At 38.0% G+C, this 17072-nt stretch overlaps 1 protein-coding gene across 2 annotated transcripts; it reads left to right on the forward strand.

Annotated features, from left to right (window-relative positions):
• The first annotated feature begins 562 nt into the window (after positions 1-562).
• LOC111226774 (sodium- and chloride-dependent GABA transporter 1-like) lies at positions 563-16873 on the forward strand. 2 transcript variants are annotated; one of them, XM_022752095.1, is made up of 14 exons: positions 563-929; positions 1016-1159; positions 2090-2224; positions 6825-7035; positions 7268-7400; positions 7834-7968; positions 8466-8569; positions 9406-9530; positions 10981-11093; positions 11885-12025; positions 12147-12246; positions 12441-12541; positions 12650-12817; positions 13363-16873. In XM_022752095.1, the coding sequence occupies exons 1-14, from the start codon at positions 872-874 to the stop codon at positions 13462-13464; spliced, it is 1770 nt and encodes a 589-aa protein (XP_022607816.1). In that variant the 5' UTR covers positions 563-871; the 3' UTR covers positions 13465-16873. The 2 variants fall into 2 exon arrangements, with proteins under 2 accessions (XP_022607816.1, XP_022607809.1); XM_022752088.1 differs by having other exon boundaries at positions 563-1159.
• Positions 16874-17072: the final 199 nt, after the last annotated feature.

Consider the following 17072-nt stretch of genomic DNA (forward strand, 5'->3'; position numbering starts at 1 on the left):
TAAAGCTCAACGGTGAGCACTGCACAGGTTCCGGGTTGTAAACCAATAGAGAACAACGCGAAATGAACTTGAAGTTCACCGATTTTGTCTTCAAAATAAAAGCACCAAATTCTTTTATTCTTGGTGTTCGTTTTTTTCTACCCACACGAGCTAGTCTCGAGGATTGCGGTAACGTGAAGCTTAAGTCAAGTTGCATCATCATTTAGAGCTAAATGACATGTTTTATGTACAGTATTTATACCTATATTTGAGCTAACCTGTCAATTCAATTTCCTTGTGTACATCTTGTGCAAAAACCTGTTGTTGGACCCCTATACCCCTCTTCATTAGGCCACTGGTGTGAAAAATGCAACTTCTTGAGCAAAATCAACACGTATTGCCTACAGCGCAAAACACTGGACGTTTTGTAAGTTCCTATTTATTGTGACACATGAGGTAGTACCTTATTGAGTAATTGACCTCTCTTAGCTTATTGAGTTCAACGGCTTTTATTTTGGAAAAAAGGCGTAGCCTATCTAAAACATCCCTGGTCGCTTGGCGGTACCAGCTAAGATAGAAAAGGACATCTGCAGTTATGTCACATCACACCAGGCGAGTTGATGTGAGTGGGGAACAGACACGGTGCGCTTTGCATGTGCACGTTGCTTTGTGTTGTAGCATTTCCTCACTGTCTTAATTGGGCGTAGTATTGGCTTTAATTGAAAATCATCAATCACCGTAGTAAACCAGATGTTTATTGAAGTACAATGTCGGTTTGATAAGATCACCATAGGGTGAGCCTGTGATTTAATTTACTCGTCAGGGTTGATCCAGTGGAGTCGATGCAGCTGGTTAACTCTAAATTTAACCGGATTTGTCATTTTTCGGATGTATGATAGGCTACAGTGTAGAACAGCACCGTCTGACTGTATACTATAACTGCATAACTAGTAAGTCACAATGGAGGTCGGTGCCGAAAATTCAAAGATACCATGTGATGAGACAGATTATGCTCTGAAACCCTTGGATCTCAAAGTGATCGCCGGGAGGAGAGCGGATGTAGAGGCTCAGAGACCCACATGGAGCGGACGGCTGGAGTTCATCCTGGCATCGGTGGGCTATGCTGTGGGACTGGGCAATGTCTGGAGGTTTCCCTACCTGTGCTACAGCAGCGGTGGAGGTGAGACTGTCTAAGAGGTCAAGAATGCTGGCATGCTGGTATACAGATGTATTTAACCTACTGTGAAATGGCGGTCCATTTTCCATATAGCTCCTTGAGGGTGGTGCTGTTGTATAGCCAACAAAATACATACAATAGCTGTACAAATACACTAAAAGCAGCCGGGATCAATTTGATAGGGCCATAGATAAGGAAAGGAGACGTGTGCAACATCAAACCTGAAATACTTTTTTTGTTTTGTTTCAGAAATGTATTAATTTATATAATTTATAAAATATTCTCACCAATAATTTACACACAATTGTTTTGAATTACAAAAGAAGAAAGAAGAATCAGCAACCTTAAATAAATGTTATACAAGCAAATTTTTTCTCATGGTCATGATTTACTATATCATAACAATGACTCAGCAAGATTCAGTACGGAAACTGTAGCTGTTGTTAAGCAAGAGTTTCAACGCTATTGATTATCATTCTCACTGAATTGAAATAAGTTATGGTTTATTACTTATTAAGATGTGGGTGTACACTAATAAGCCATCAAGCCCACAGTTATAATTAAAAGAAAGTAATTCATAAATGAATGCCCAGATCTGAGTTTTCCCTGAGAATAGAGGGTTATGTGTTTTTCATAGTTAAAGGACAAGTCTATCTAAAAAGAAAAAGCTACAAAAGATATTTAGCCTATGTAGCCTCAAACCCTGGCATTCCCAAAATGAGTTTCTATCAATAGATTACCACAGGTTATAAGTGATTTGTTAAACATTAGTTAATACTTTATTAACCACTTATAAAGTCATCAGTAACAACTTAACTGTTAAATATGTTTTATCTAAACAGTGACAGCAGCTACCACATCATGTTTATCTCTCCAGGCAGCATTACTCAGGAGGAACCTATAAAGCATCTTCTCTTTCTTCTTCTGGTTCAGGTGCCTTCATGGTCCCTTATCTCACCATGGTGCTCCTGTGTGGCATTCCTCTGCTCTTCATGGAGTTTGCTATCGGGCAGTACACTCGTTTAGGGCCAGTGCATGCGCTCACCAAAATTTGTCCTTTGTTAAAAGGTGAGTGACTCTCCAGGCCAAAGGCTCCTCATGTGATGAGGATGAACATCTGATGGATTTTCCTTCATTAACACACAATGTTTTTTCACTATTGGAGCCTGCATAAAATAGGACATTTATGTTTGCATGTGTTGCTGTGCTCACTTCTAAATACAATAAATTACTTAATCCTTACCAAATATTTGCATTAAAATTATTTCAATAGGCTACATTGCCAAAACTAACAGGTGCATCCCCTAATACCTTTTAGAAAACAAAATTCAGAGATCAGTGATTTCATTAAGCAAAAGGATGATAAAATAACAGAACGTTCCACCAGAGAAAGCAGACAATTGTGCCACTACCCATGTAAGCTCATTCAGGCCAATGACTGATCTAAAGGGATATATATCAGGGAATGAGGATTTATTGTTTTGTTTTTTTTCCTTCACTACATTTTTGAGACGAGGAAAAGGTTGATACAATTCACTGTTGAACAAATTACTACCCCCAAAAAGTTGATTATTAACTATCAGTCCAAGAAATCCCAATCAATCAACACAGTATGTAAACAAAGAGCTCCACATTTTTGAGCTAGATCATTACAGGAGAGGGCTAGGCATCAGAGTAGGAATATAAAATACTCTAAACAGTATGGTCCTATCAACTGATCTGGATCATTTAATAAGAGGCTGATACATTGTTCATTTATTTAAAATTTGTAACAAAAAATTTAAAATAAAAGATTAGACAGGACTTTATTTCTCTCCATGGGCAGGGCAGTTAAATGCAGTAACAATAATTGCTGTCATTGTTAGAATCATTTGTTAGGGGAAACGATATGTATAGCTGAATAGAACAGAGAACAGGAAATAAGAAAATAAATAACCCAATAAAGTAGCCTGCAGTTGTGTACCAATAAGCTTTACTGGAAGTGATGATTGCTTGATTTAATGTAACACTCAAATATTTTGTGAAAGTTAGCCCTGGTTCCTGTTAGTTGTAACTTGTATGTATTTGCTGTTCCCATCAATGCCTAGTTATCAGGTAACATGGCACATGTGCTGACTCACAGGTGAATAAGGAAAAAAACAAACAAACAGCAATAGTTTATTAATGTCGGGAGTAAAGTAGATCCTTCCGTGAGGGAAGAATGCACTGAAATCTTCCCAGTCATGTATTTAAAGCTGGTGCAGAGACGCCCTCAGGATTGACCAGGTGATGACGATGATTGACAGACAACCTTAAAAACAGGTATAATTACATATTATATGTACCTTATCAAACATGACACAGCATGACCTAAAGCAAATTCTTCATGTAATTAAAGATGAGTTGCTGTAGTGAGTCTCGCCTAAAGCCACAATTCTTCACAGATGAATAAATCATCTTTCAGGTTGTGATAAACCTACTCAATTGCTGTCTAAAAATTTACTTGGATGAGCTGTTGCAGTGGTTTTACACTGACTGGCCACTGAGTGAACTTACAGTCATACAGTAAATGAAAATGTGTCCTGTTTGATAGGTTATAACGTCTTTTTATATCTGCCATGGGGGTCTTGTATTTAGTTTGTTTTGCCAAGATATCCAAAAATGTCACAATTGCAGTTAGATGTGATGGGAAGTTAGGCCAGGAGCCAAAGAACAAGCTAAGCTTTAAGCTTTTTCAGAAATCTTTTGAAAAGTTTTTTGTACATTGTGAGATAGGAATTTGTCACTGTTTTCTCAGGACATACTGCTTTAAATAAATTTAAAAAAAATCTTGCACGTTTATCCCATGATCCTCTGTCATTATGTGCTTGATGCTCCAGATCCAAATGAATATTTAAAACTGATCAATTTTTAACCCTGGTGAAGGCATGCTCTTTCTGAGTGCCTCTAAGTTTGTAACAAAGTTTTTCTATTTGATAAATGAATTGTTTTAACATGTTGATGGATGAGAACTTGTTAAGCAAAATTTACAATCACTATAATCAGTGTATTTTTTATTTATTTATTTTTTTACTTCATGTTTTTTCAAAAGTAAATTCTGGGATTTCTTTCTGTAATTGAATGCATTTTAAATTCACAGAAAGAAATTGTCAAATAATTCGAATGTGAACCAATATTCTTAAATTCTGCATATTTGAATGATAGTTAAATCAAATGTGGGTGACTGAAGGTGTGTTTCTTACAGTCCACATAAGTTGTTAAAACAAATTGTAAACATCTGGCTAATTGTGGCTCAGTACAATGGGTTGTTTGTTTTAAGGGGTTACAGTGCTCATGAAAAAAAGGAGGTATTTGCAAAACTGTAAATCAAATATGTGAATGAACTGGGATGTGTGGACTTGGAGAGCACTGACAGTCACTTGGCAGCTCATCAAACAAGACCCCAGCCATCAACAATCAGTACTTATGGGTGTGAATTGAAAATGATATCTGCCTTGTTCTAACTTAAGATTTTTCTCCATAGTTTTCTTATCTCCTTAAAGACAGAGATTATCTACCCGGTCAAAACGTATGGGTCCTTCACTTGATTTATCGCTCATTTCTTCCTGGTTAATGCTCTGTGCTAAACAAGGGCCAAAAGCAGGTAGTTTTTCTGTATGTTCTTTTTGAATGATTTCCCTGTGCAACCCAAGTGCAGTTTACTGTGATGTACCTGTGATCAGTGATTCAGATGCCCACAAATATCTATCACAAATCAACAAACATGCTCATTTGTAATTCACTGCAGTAGGCTTGATCATAGCATAATTTTAGCTGGAGAAATTTTTTTACCACTCAGGACTGTGTTGATTGTCCAATTTGTTTCAATGAGGGCAATGTACTTAACAGGTGAAGCATGACAGGGTAATGAAGTAAGAACTGGAGACAGAGGAGGATAGCTCTAACTGATTCCCTCTATCTTTGTCCACCCCCCCCGCCTTGTTATTGAGTCCAGCAGACTGATATGTTTTGTCAGTTGGAAATGAGGCATCACTGCACCACGTGGAGTTTGTCTGGTGTACCAGTGGAGCACTCGACCATGTAAGCTAGACGTGTAGACTGAAAGAGGCAAACAGGCAATAACAAAGGAAGGAGTGCTCAACGTGGACTATACCCAGTGGTTCTAGCTGATCCTGGAGCTCAGAGGGGGCTTCCCTTGGCTCTGTCATGATGTTGACACAGAGTTGTTTTTCAGCCGCCTCTCCTTCCACTTTATCAGATAGTGAGATTGGATCCAGTGGAGCATGGCATTCCAGCCTGTCCACAACAAGTAGGAAAAAAATGTTTTCAGGAGGCAAAGTTTTTATATACCTCTGAAAACAGCAGAGAGAATTGTCCTCGCTTTTGCTGCCATCATTGGAAAACACACACAAAGATAAACAAATATGGCAAAGAAAACATGATGCAAAAGGTCAGGAGCAGGAACAGAAATTTTGGAAATTCGCTTGTTTGCTTTCTTGCTGAAAATGCGATGAGAAGTTTGATGCCGCTTTATAAGTCTTGCATGTTATGTATGTTTTCTTAGCTAAGCACAAAGACTGGAAACAGGAGGAAACAGCTAGCTTGGCTCCGCACAAAATATGAGGTAAACATGACAGTTAGTTGTTATGGGGGTTGTGGCCAGATGATTTCTTGGCCAGGACCAGCAACAAGAAATAGTCAAGTCCATCACCCTTTCAAAAGTTTTTTTATACAGATTAAACAAACAAGATTTTATATTTTATATATTTTATATATTTTAGAGGTGCTAATATGCAATGTAGTCCATTTTGAGCGATGCAGGCTAGCTATTTCCCCATTTCCAGTCTTTCTGCTAAGCCAAGTTAAACTGACTGCTTGCTCCAGCTACATATTTATCATGTATGTGAGAAAGATGTTAAATTTTCTCATCAAACTCCCTGCAAGAAAGTGAATAAGTGTATTTCCCAAAATGTTGAACTAGTCCTTTAAACAACTGTTCTCAGAATATAAAAGTTTACAGTTCTTTTGTTGTGTCAGATATTTCATAAGTACTCCTCTTGTATTTAACAGTGTTAAAACCTGTCCACTCTACTGAAGTGTCCTTGGGCAAAATAATGAACCTCTACCTGCTCGACAGGCCAAGCTTTTTAGCTGAGTCATTGCCCTGAGCTCCCTGAGGGGGAGACAGGTGAAAAATTAGAAACGCACATATAGCACACATAGACATACACACCCCAACCTGAAACCTGACACAGAGGCCAGGAACCACAGGTGTTAAAAGACTGAATAATTTACATCTGTTGGAGGACTTTGATCTCACCTTTACTCACTTTGGTCAAGAGCCTGTTATATTCACCAGCCAAATGACACAGTGGAATTTCTAATCCATGGCTCAAGGAATTCCTTTTATCTGTGGCCGAGTTTGCTTGACTTCACCTTGGCCACCACTGACCAGAGATTACCCGTCTTCTCTGTTGTCTGTCTTTATATGAAGCCTACATTATACTTCCCATAATTCTAAACCTGGGCCAAAATAATTGACACTTCATTGCAAAATATGGAGTTTGAGAGGGATTTTATTACAATTTTAAGAAGTAAAGTGTACAATTTCTTCCCCTACAAGTGGCATGGCTTCTGCAGAGTTGTCTCTCAGTTCTGTCTTTTTTCCCCGCCGCGTGTCACTTTGCAGGTGTTGGTCTGGCCACAGTTGTTATCTCCTTTGTGTTCTCCACGTACTACAATGTGCTCATGAGCTGGGCACTTTACTATTTCTTCAACTCGTTCGGAGCGACGCTTCCCTGGAAGTCTTGCAACAACACTTGGAATGCCATCGAAAACTGCTCCAGTGGTTTCCCCGGCAACGCCACCCACCTGCAGTCTGCCAGTCAACAGTTCTTCGAGTGAGGAGACTTCAGTTCCTTTATTAAGTGCAGAAATTTACTGTATCTATGTATTGACAGTATTTGTAGAACCACTCTAGCTGTTTTTTTTCTCTGTCACACTTACTGCACAAACATCCATCTTCTTACTATAGAGTGATCTGGGTCTTACATGAACACACATCATCTGTCAGGGTTTTCGAGGACATCACTTGCTATTTGTATGTTCACTCCTCTTTTTCCATTTTTCCAGCCACAGGCTCCTGGAGAAAACCAGTAGCATTGAAGAAGCTGGTGGCCTTCGCTGGGAACTCCTTGGCTATCTCCTTATTTCCTGGGTCATTGTGTATTTTTGCATATTTAAAGGAGTTAAATCCACTGGCAAGGTCAGAATCATGCTGCTTTTCTGCAAGATGTGTTTTTGCATAGTGGTTATTGAGATATCTTTTTGTGTTGGTCCCAGTCTTTGATATCATTGTTTGAAAACATGTTGCCTTGTGACATTGTGTCTTATAATACCGGGGATAAAGACAAGGACGTTTATAGGTTTCCAGGAATATAGTGTATAGTCTGTAGTCTGTAGTCTGTAGGTTAAGTCAATGTTTTCACGGATGAGATCTACAATATTAACTGTTTGTAATTCGGAAAAGTGTTTGTACAATGCACTTTTGATGCGTTGTATTCTGCAGTATATACACACAAATCATCTTCAGAGGTGTCACAGAAAACGGGTCCAGCACGCTCATCTGTCACAGCCTCACCTAAACAACAAACCCACCCACTGATCAATTTCTGCTCTTCCCTCTTTGTGTCACACAGGTCGTGTACTTCACCGCTGTATTTCCGTACTTCATCTTGTTCGCCCTGCTCATCAATAATGTGCAGCTTCCTGGAGCCAAAAATGGGATCCTCTTCTTTTTGACACCTGTCTGGAGCAAACTGTTTGAAGTGAAGGTGAGACTCTGTTAATGAATGAGTAACAGAAAAAAAATAGGCTACTCCTTAGGAACTTGGTTACACATTGGCCCAATACAGTAGAGACTAACTTTTAGATGTTCAAATGCATGTATTAATTTTCCTAGGTTCAGATAATAGGTTTTATTTTTTTTGCTCAAACTAAAAAAAAAAAAGCACACTTCGATTGTTCCCAGTAGAAGTTAAACAGTGGAAAATTTGACTTTTAGGTAATCAGAGGATAGAAAGCTAAACTAGAGTGATAGTTTCCCTTTGATATTAAGTGAAATCCAGAGCAGGAGCTCACAAATGCCGAAAACTGTAATGTGAAGGATTCAAGACTCTTCAGACTTTGGCAGAAAAGGTTTTGTTCATGTAGGATCCCATTACTCAGGGTAAAAAAAAAAAGCTGATTAAGAAAACAGGGCCTTTCAAACTGCTTAAAATGAAACAATGCTAAAATTAATTGTCATGCTCTCCTTTTATCTCCATCCTAGGTTTGGGTTCATGCAGCTGCTCAGGTGTTTAACTCCCTTGGAATAGCTTTTGGCTCCATGATTTCGATGGCTAGTTACAACAAGTTCAACAACAACATTCTCAGGTAAAGACTGGATGTTTGGAAAGGTTATACTATGTCTTTGACTTGAAAGACAAAATCTGTTTTCTTATATTATCAGTAAAAAAAAGTAGTTTATTGGACTTGGATATTATACTTAATAGCCCAGGCATGTTAACAGCACATTCATTATATAACAAGACAAACACTTTTTTTTTTTCTTTTTGATTCTCTGAATATACATTTTAGGCCACGATCGCAGACCTCAAATAAAACTGATTTCAATTACAAATACATAAAAGAAAAATGTCATGCTTACCGTTTTCCAAAACCATCCACTGTACAGTTGACAGTGTGTTGTGAGGTGAACAGCAGTGCTCTCAGTTGTCTGCATTGTTGTGGCAGCTTCCACATGGCTTGGGGACAGATTGTTTATGGAAGACGCTCAACTTTTGGTCTCTTCTTTTGGTGTCAACTCCATACTAAAAAGGTCACTACTGTCCTGCAGAGAACTGAAATGAACCCTGTCTGCTAAACTCCCAGCCATCCACATTGGAGGGAGAAATAGGTTTTTATAGGAAATTAAGTTTTATTAGTAAGTATTATTAGTTTATTTAGACCAGGAGGAGATGAGGGGTGTTTAAATATAGTTTCCATTATCCCACCAGTGTAGGCCTCAGATTCTGTGTTGGATGCGGAAAACTGCCCTACATTATTTACCTGCCAGAGACAGTTTTTACTGTCATTTCTGTTTTTTACAACTGTTTTTGACCATATGAGAGCTTGGTGATCTAGCAGGAAAACTTAAAACGGCTGTCTTGATGTTTCTCAGATAATAGAACTGGATTGAAATGGTTTATTTTATCCTCCTTCTTTCCCAGGGATGCTTTGATTGTGTCATTTGCCAACTCCTTCACTAGTATCCTGGCTGGCTTTGTGATCTTCTCAGCTATTGGCTACATGGCTCACATACATAACCTCCCGGTGGACAACATAGCTACAGACGGTGAGCATCAAGCCTGGAAAGACTATTGCACCACAATTACATAGCTTTGTTTGATTGTAAGTATCTAAACAGTTAAAGAAAATCATGGACCTGATGTGTAATATAGTATATATGCCAGAAATAGAGCAGACATATAAATAGATATTAAATTCTAGTGTCGAGTGTAGTTGTTTTTGTTTTGATCCTCCAGGGAGCTTTTTTTCTCCCTTTTTATGGTAAAACAAAACACAAATTTCAAAATGTACATGTCTACACTGAATAACAGTGCAGGTCGCAGAAGGACAAAATAGTGGAAATCTACAGTTTCTTAAGGCAGCACTCCACCGATTTTACACAAGGTTTTGTCGTCATGAGGAGCACTACTCACCCTATAAAAACCGTTGTATAATGTCTGCTGTGGCTCTAGAGGATCTTTCTAAAGTACAAAACAATAATCTTTAACTGAAAACCTACATTACACAACTTTATTGTGCGTGTGTACTGGAGTGACATGTAACTTACTTAACCAAAGCAGGCAGATGTCTGGGTCAGAAAGGAGGGTTGTAGGTTAGCTGAATGAGAAAACAGTGGTTCTTTGAGTAGAGTTTACAAAAAAACAAAAACAAAGGTTTTTTTTTTTATTTTTCTTTAGTAACTCAGTGTTTAAATACCATATGAACAGGAGCTTTGTCAGTTTAGTGATGCATTATTAAAAACAGCAACAACATGTGTTCAGCCTCTGGGTCAGATAAGAATCCCGTGAAGCGATCACAACACTGTATCTCTGTCAGCTGAATCACACTGTCAAATGATGACTTCCTTGTGGTCTGATGTGATCTTCCCTTTGTTTTTAATTTTCTTCAAGAGTAATCTTTACCATGTGTGTTGGCCAATTAACACACTGTATTTTCCTAATCTTCTGTCCTCCTGCATCTTTTGAAAAGGGACAGTCCCACAGTGATGGCTGCTGACCTTTTGCTACAATCAGTTGCTAGTTCTCCTACATGCAGGTGGAAGATTAGTACATTAGTTAGTGATTCATCCAAACTTAAGTTCATTAAAGGTAAATCCAAGAAATACCAATGAGTTATTTTGATCCCTGCAACCATCCTATAGGGACTATACGACATGTTAATCAGTGAGCTTTAGAGGGGGTGCTAGGTGGATTTTATTATCTTTGGACCGAGCCAAATTGGCTGCCCCTCCCCTCTCTCTAGTCTTTATGCTAAACTAATCTCAACTAACTGGCTGACACTGACATGTGAGTGGCATCAATCCACAGACTGAGCACTTGGCCAGAAAACGTTTAACTATTCATTTAAGGGGGAACATATAAAAAATATCTTCCAGACAACATAGGTTTAAAGTTCAGCTCACTTACTGGAAGCACAGCAGTCACAATTTGTATACATTTGTGTATATATTTGCATTCTGTAGATTGAACAACACCTTTGCTATATCATGTCTTCAGGTCCTGGTTTGGTGTTTGTTGTGTACCCTGAAGTCCTCTCCACCATGCCCGTCTTTCAGCTGTGGGCCCCTCTGTTCTTCTTTATGCTGCTGTGTCTGGGCCTGGACAGCCAGGTAAACATCTCTACCTCTCACATAAGTGTGTGATGAAGGCGGAGAACATCTGTGAAGATGAAGCCAAGCGCTGGAGCTCTGCACATTTGAACCTGTATTTTTTAGCAACAAATTTGGCCTTTTGCACATTTGAATTTGTATTTGTAGGAAACATTCAGACACGGGGGGGGCAAAATTCCAGTTCCATTACTCAGCTAATGTAGGCAAAACAATTACAGAAGATATATTCTCTGCACATTCAGGCTCACCATGTCTCTGTAACTGTTTTACCTAACTGTGTCCCTTTTTTGGCCATGAACTTGTAAAAGATTATTTAGGAGGTTTGTGTGCCTCAAGCCGAACTGACGGTCGGGCACTAACTTGCATAATTGTGCAAATGTGCATCAAAATTACTGTGATTATGACTTTTACAGTTCTCTCTGACTTTTCATTTCATTTCTTTTCTTTTTTTTCATTTTCAACCTCCAAGGTCTGAAGTGCTGATGACTGAAGTAGCTCGGTTAGGGTTCATAGCAGTGCTTTGAGATTAACATGCTCATAGTTTCACAATAGCAGTGATAATGTCATAATATTGCTAAATATACTGCTTCTATTTGTAGCTCTTGCTCTTGGCTGCTTATTACAAACAACAAATATGTGTTTTAACCAGGTCTTTGCACATGCTCTTGATTGCATCCCAGACAAAGATGCAAGAATGTCCGAAAGTCAGAACTAGTCAAAAGGGGACCAATTTCACAAAATTGATGATGGGATTATTATTATAGACTGGATATGTTTTGTGTGTGCTGCAGTTTGCAACAGTTGAGGTGGCTGTGACTTTCATAAAAGACGAGTTTGGTCCCAAAGTTCTGCATTTCCTAAAAAGAGAGGAGCTGCTAGCCCTGGCTGTGTGCATCATCGGCTTTGTCTTGGGGATTCCTCACGTTACTAAGGTACAATAAGAAACAGAAAAACAGCCACTAAATGTGGCAACAGTTACCTAGTTATCACTGGTGACAGTCTTTTTGTCATTTCAGTCTTTTCCTCTCTCTGACTCTTCTGCTTTCTGCACAGGGAGGCATCTATGTGTTTCAGCTGATGGACCACTACACTGCTGTGGTTTCCCTCGTGTTCTTGGCTTTGTTTGAAGTTGTAGCTGTCTGCTGGGTCTTTGGTAAGAGCCACATAGTGTTCATAAGTTCAAACCCACATCCTGTTTACATTGGGAATACTTTAGACCTTTAAGCCCCCGGACTTGGTTGGTTAATTATTCATTGAATAACTCAGAAATCAGTACTTTGTGGTTTAGTGGGTTAGTGGTTTGTGGTTATTCCAAGTGTTAAATTGCCACTTGTCTTTTTCTGTCAGGTGTCCCACGTGTCTCCTTAATGGTCAAAAGGATGCAAGGAAAAACTCCAAACATTTACTTCCGTCTCTGTTGGCTGGTGCTCTGTCCCATGTTGGTGCTGGTGAGGTTTTAACAATCTGAATACAATATCCAATTGTTGCCCAGGGGTTATCAGTATACTCATATTGATAATGAAGGTTGTGTATAAAACTCATTTTTTTCTTCATAGTGCATACTGATCTCCAGCATTGTCCAGTACACTCCTGTTCATTATGGGAAGTACCCTTATCCCGTATGGGCTGAATGGGTGGGCTGGGGAGTTTCACTGGTCTCTATAGTGTGGATACCACTTGGTGCGTTTCAAGAGATCTACAGCAACAAAGGCTCACTTCTTCAGGTAAGCAACCCAATAACTGTTGATATATTTCAGTCTGGATCGAAAACCGACCAACAGACCAACATGCTGCTACTGTGGATAAAATTTCTGACCGAAGAAGTTAGAGTGTGATGGGCAGGGCTGGGTTTATGGCTGACACTTTTGAATGGGAGATAAGTTAAATATATTGTACTTTCTATTCCTCAGAAATAACTGAGATTGTTTTACTGTCTGTGTCTTTACCTCTGTGTATTACTGCTTGAGCAGACCGGATGTGCTTGAACATACTGTAGTTTTCTTTTCTTTTTTTTAAAGTTATTTTTTTTAGCTTTTTGTGCCTTTAATAGACAGGACAGTAGAGAGACAGGAAAGGGGGAGACAGAGAGAGGGGGAATGACACGCAGGAAAGGGCCGTCCGATGTGGGAGTTGAACCGGGGGCCAGCTGCAGCGAGGGCTGTGGCCTCTATATATGGGGCGCCTGCGTAACCCACTGCGCTACGCGACTCCCCGAACATAGTTTTCTAAAAGGTTGATTTTCTAAAACTTTGCCTTCTCTATCCTTCAGAGAATTAAAACAGCTGTGACTCCTACAATAGACCTGGATGCTGAGGATCCTTTGCCGGAAAAACAAAATCTGGACCCGGCGTGCGAAACCTTTTTTACCTAAGTGGCATGACCAGAGATAAAGCCAAAACCACGTCCGTGCATCTGTACGTATCAAACTTTGTGATACAGTTCAATTTTTAATGAAAGGCACTCTTTGATGTGATGTAAAGAATTGAATTTACTATGAGATGCAGAATCTTTATGTTTTGGTCATGAAATTATAATTTTATCCTATTTGTTCTACCAAAGGACTTTCTTTACTGTATCTTAAGCCCACTATAGTACTTAAATACTCAAGCCACCTATTCTTTTCAGTTGACTTCAACAGAATGAAAATATCCTTTGCGCCTTGTACAAAGTGATAATACATATAATATATATAATGAAATTCTGAGATTTTGTTCATCAACCTAAAGGTTAATCTAATTTAATTTAATTTAGTTATGAGTGATCATGTTCACTCTTTAAACTATGCAGGTGTTTGTTCCAACCAAAGATTGAAATTTGAACGATTACATCATCCCCTTTGGTTGGTTAATCTGTAAAAATGCCTGGTGTATGCAGCGACGGTTTCTCTTGCAATGTGTGATAAATGTCAGTGAGTTTGTGTAGTGTAAGTGCATTTATGGCAATCAGAGGCTTATTAACTTTTTAATATATTTACAGTTTAAATCATTTAAATGCCACATAGGAACTAGAAATAACCTCTCCACTGCTTGTTAGTGATAGCAGCCTGGGTGTGTTGTTAATTCCAAGACATAACAGAACAATACAGGTTAAAATTTACCATATTATTTATTTACCAATACCCTTTAACACTGCCAGTTGTCTGTCTGTGTTGAGCCAAAACTTCAGAGCTCTAACCTCAAGCTTTGTCACTCGTATTTACACGTCATTCGCCATTTAAAATGTTTTGACTTTATGACTTGCGTGAACTGCCTGAATGCATTGTTAGTTTTGACCTCTGGGAGTCCTGACAAGTCTCATTTTTGGTAGTAAGAGCAGTTCCTGCGTGGCCTGCAAATGTCTAGCCCCTGAACTGCTGAATAGAAGCAAGCTGCAAACAATTTGTTTTTTAACTTCAGTGTTTGTGTTCAGAAATATTTTTAGCCTGTGGTTCACATAGACTTTCCAGTGCACAAACACCATTTACATAAAGTGAAAAACCCTTGAACACACATAATCAGAGGGGTTAAAATAAAATCACAAAGCATAAACAGAAGCAGACAAATATAATTTTTGTTCAAATTACGGACATCATTTTTCAGAAAGACTTATTTGACCATTACCTGTGTTCAGTTCCCTTGATAATGAGTTAGTGAGTGATGTGATCGGGGCAGCAGGTTAATGTTATACCCATGTGTACTGAGCTCAGATGCAAATGTGTGACATAGTGCTTGCTTTTTTTCTACTCTTTACAGATTGAGGAATGATTCGATACATATGACGTTTTTTGACATTATTTTTTAACTATCTTGGCGCAGGTAACTCACAAAAGTTTTAGAGATTATAAGTGGTGCCTTTGATCTACTGCCATGAAGCTGAATTGGGCTAATGAGGGTAGATAATCCTCAGGAGGGCATCACTTATCTGGTAATCTGGTGACTCTCCATTCAGTTGTGCTCCATATTATATTGACGCAAAACCTACAGTTAATCACTGACTGTTTAATCTCACACTTCTTAAGAGAAAGATGTCAAAAAGTTCACTTTAGTGGAAATGTAATTTATTTGAACTCAAGCTTTAACTTTGAGATTGTTGCAGTGGTGTTAAGTGATACTTTTTTTTAAAAAGATTGACCTCATGTCTCTGAAGATGAGATAGTTAGTTAGTTAGTTAGTTAGTTAGTTAGAGTTATTCTGTCTAACACTGGGAGAAAAGGGGTCAGTCAGAGTTGAAACTGTAAGCTTTGGGGTAATGTAAAATGTAGATGACCTACCTCAACTGGAAATGACCAGAGGAGATATGTGTAAAAGGCAAAGTCACACTTTAATGTGAGATTGTCTAAAAGATTGTGCCCTACCCTACACTACGTTCTTGGCCTTTTCTGTCTTACTCAGTAGCGTATCAAACAACCCTTCACTTCAGAGTGCCTTTTATTCCAAAGTACTGAAAATAAGCTCTGATAACAGATGCACTAAACATCTGATTATGATTTTTAAATTATTTAAAGAACAATTTCAGATGTTTCTCAACAAAGATGCATGTATTTTACACGCTCTTACTCCAGTTTTGTATTTGTTTCATATTTGTGTAAGAAACTAACCTGTAGGTCGAGAAAATAATTAATCAGGGGCTTAAAAAGTCAGTTTTTTTGAAGATCACACAAGAGAAGCATCTGTTTCATAGAAATCAGTTACCTGCCTCAAGTGCCTTTCATGATTTTATTTTTTTTATTTTTAGATAATCTATATTTAATAAAACAACCAAAACTTTTATTTATGTTGCAAACTGTATATGTTGCTGTTGTAAGCTGCCTTTTTTTACTGTCATGAAATGTATTAGCTGTTTTTAAAATGTGCAAAGATGATCTAGAAGCACCTTTACAAAAATAATAGGTCACTGTTTACACTTTTTAGTAATTGGTCTTTTAATACTAAATACAAATTGTAATGGGCTATTAACACAATGATCCTTTTAAAAAAATCCACAGTCTTGTTTATAAAGGTACAAAGTCTTGGAACATGGAAGTTTTCAAAATGTTGGTTTTCATTTCAACCTAACATCCTCTGATTTCACTGATTAATATCAGCTGCTCTGGCTGAAGTTTTATTAATCATTGAAGTTTGTGGCTGAATGAAAACAGACTCTTTTCGCTCCATGAAACAAGACTGCTCATCGCTCATGTCAGTTATTCTCTCATAATACACAAGCTCATCTCAAATTTGTATGATGTGTTACAGTTTCATGATATTGCACTGTAAGTTAGTGACCACAGTAAAAACTGTAGCGTCCTCACATTCACACACTGCAACAGTGAAGATACTAATCAGACTGTATGCAACACAACTATATATTTGCAAAGCAAGAATTTTTTATTTTTATTTCAAAACTTAAACGTATTTTCTCATGTTTTATGTTTTTGTTTGATCCTACAAATCTACAATTTCTTTACCAAATGTAATGTTGATTTTTCATATCAATTACTGAATGTTTAATTTTCTTACTATTTTCATCATATTATAACTGTGTTATGATGTGTGGTGTCTAACATTTTGTTAAATAAAAAGCCTTAATTTTTGCAGAAAGTCACTGGGTGGCAGTATAGCAGCAGGGAATGCAAAGGAGAGGCCATGAAATCTTTGCATAACTGAACTGCCTCAGTCTTTTCTACTTATCAATACAAAACTGCTCTATCTGTTGTGTTACCTACGGTGGGATCCAAGTCTGAGACCATTTTGTCATTAATTACAATACTGTTTTTTCATTTTTTATTTTTATTTTAATGCATTAAACATCAAATACAGGGACTGTTCCTCTCAATGTCTCTCCATGAGTATATATGTGCCTCCATAAATGTTGTTTTTTAGCATAATTTGCTGTGACTGTAGTAAAGAAATAGCAATTTAGTAATGAATTAGATGTTAATAGATGTTAATGGCAATTCTGTAGTAAGACATAATTGAATTTAACTGCCTACCAGCACTATCAGTCCATATATTTTCAGAG

The sequence above is a fragment of the Seriola dumerili genome, unplaced genomic scaffold (assembly GCF_002260705.1).
Source record: "Seriola dumerili isolate Sdu_G_001 unplaced genomic scaffold, Sdu_1.0 BDQW01000017.1, whole genome shotgun sequence".
Lineage (NCBI taxonomy): Eukaryota > Metazoa > Chordata > Actinopteri > Carangiformes > Carangidae > Seriola > Seriola dumerili.

Excerpts from the sequence above, each read along its gene's own strand:
- LOC111226774 (XM_022752088.1), top strand. The coding sequence starts at position 940 with ATGGAGGTCGGTGCCGAAAATTCAAAGATACCATGTGATGAGACAGAT. Across the intron at positions 1,160-2,089 it reads GTGCTACAGCAGCGGTGGAG|GTGCCTTCATGGTCCCTTAT; the intron begins GTGAGACTGTCT and ends CTTCTGGTTCAG. Across the intron at positions 11,094-11,884 it reads GTCTGGGCCTGGACAGCCAG|TTTGCAACAGTTGAGGTGGC; the intron begins GTAAACATCTCT and ends TGTGTGCTGCAG.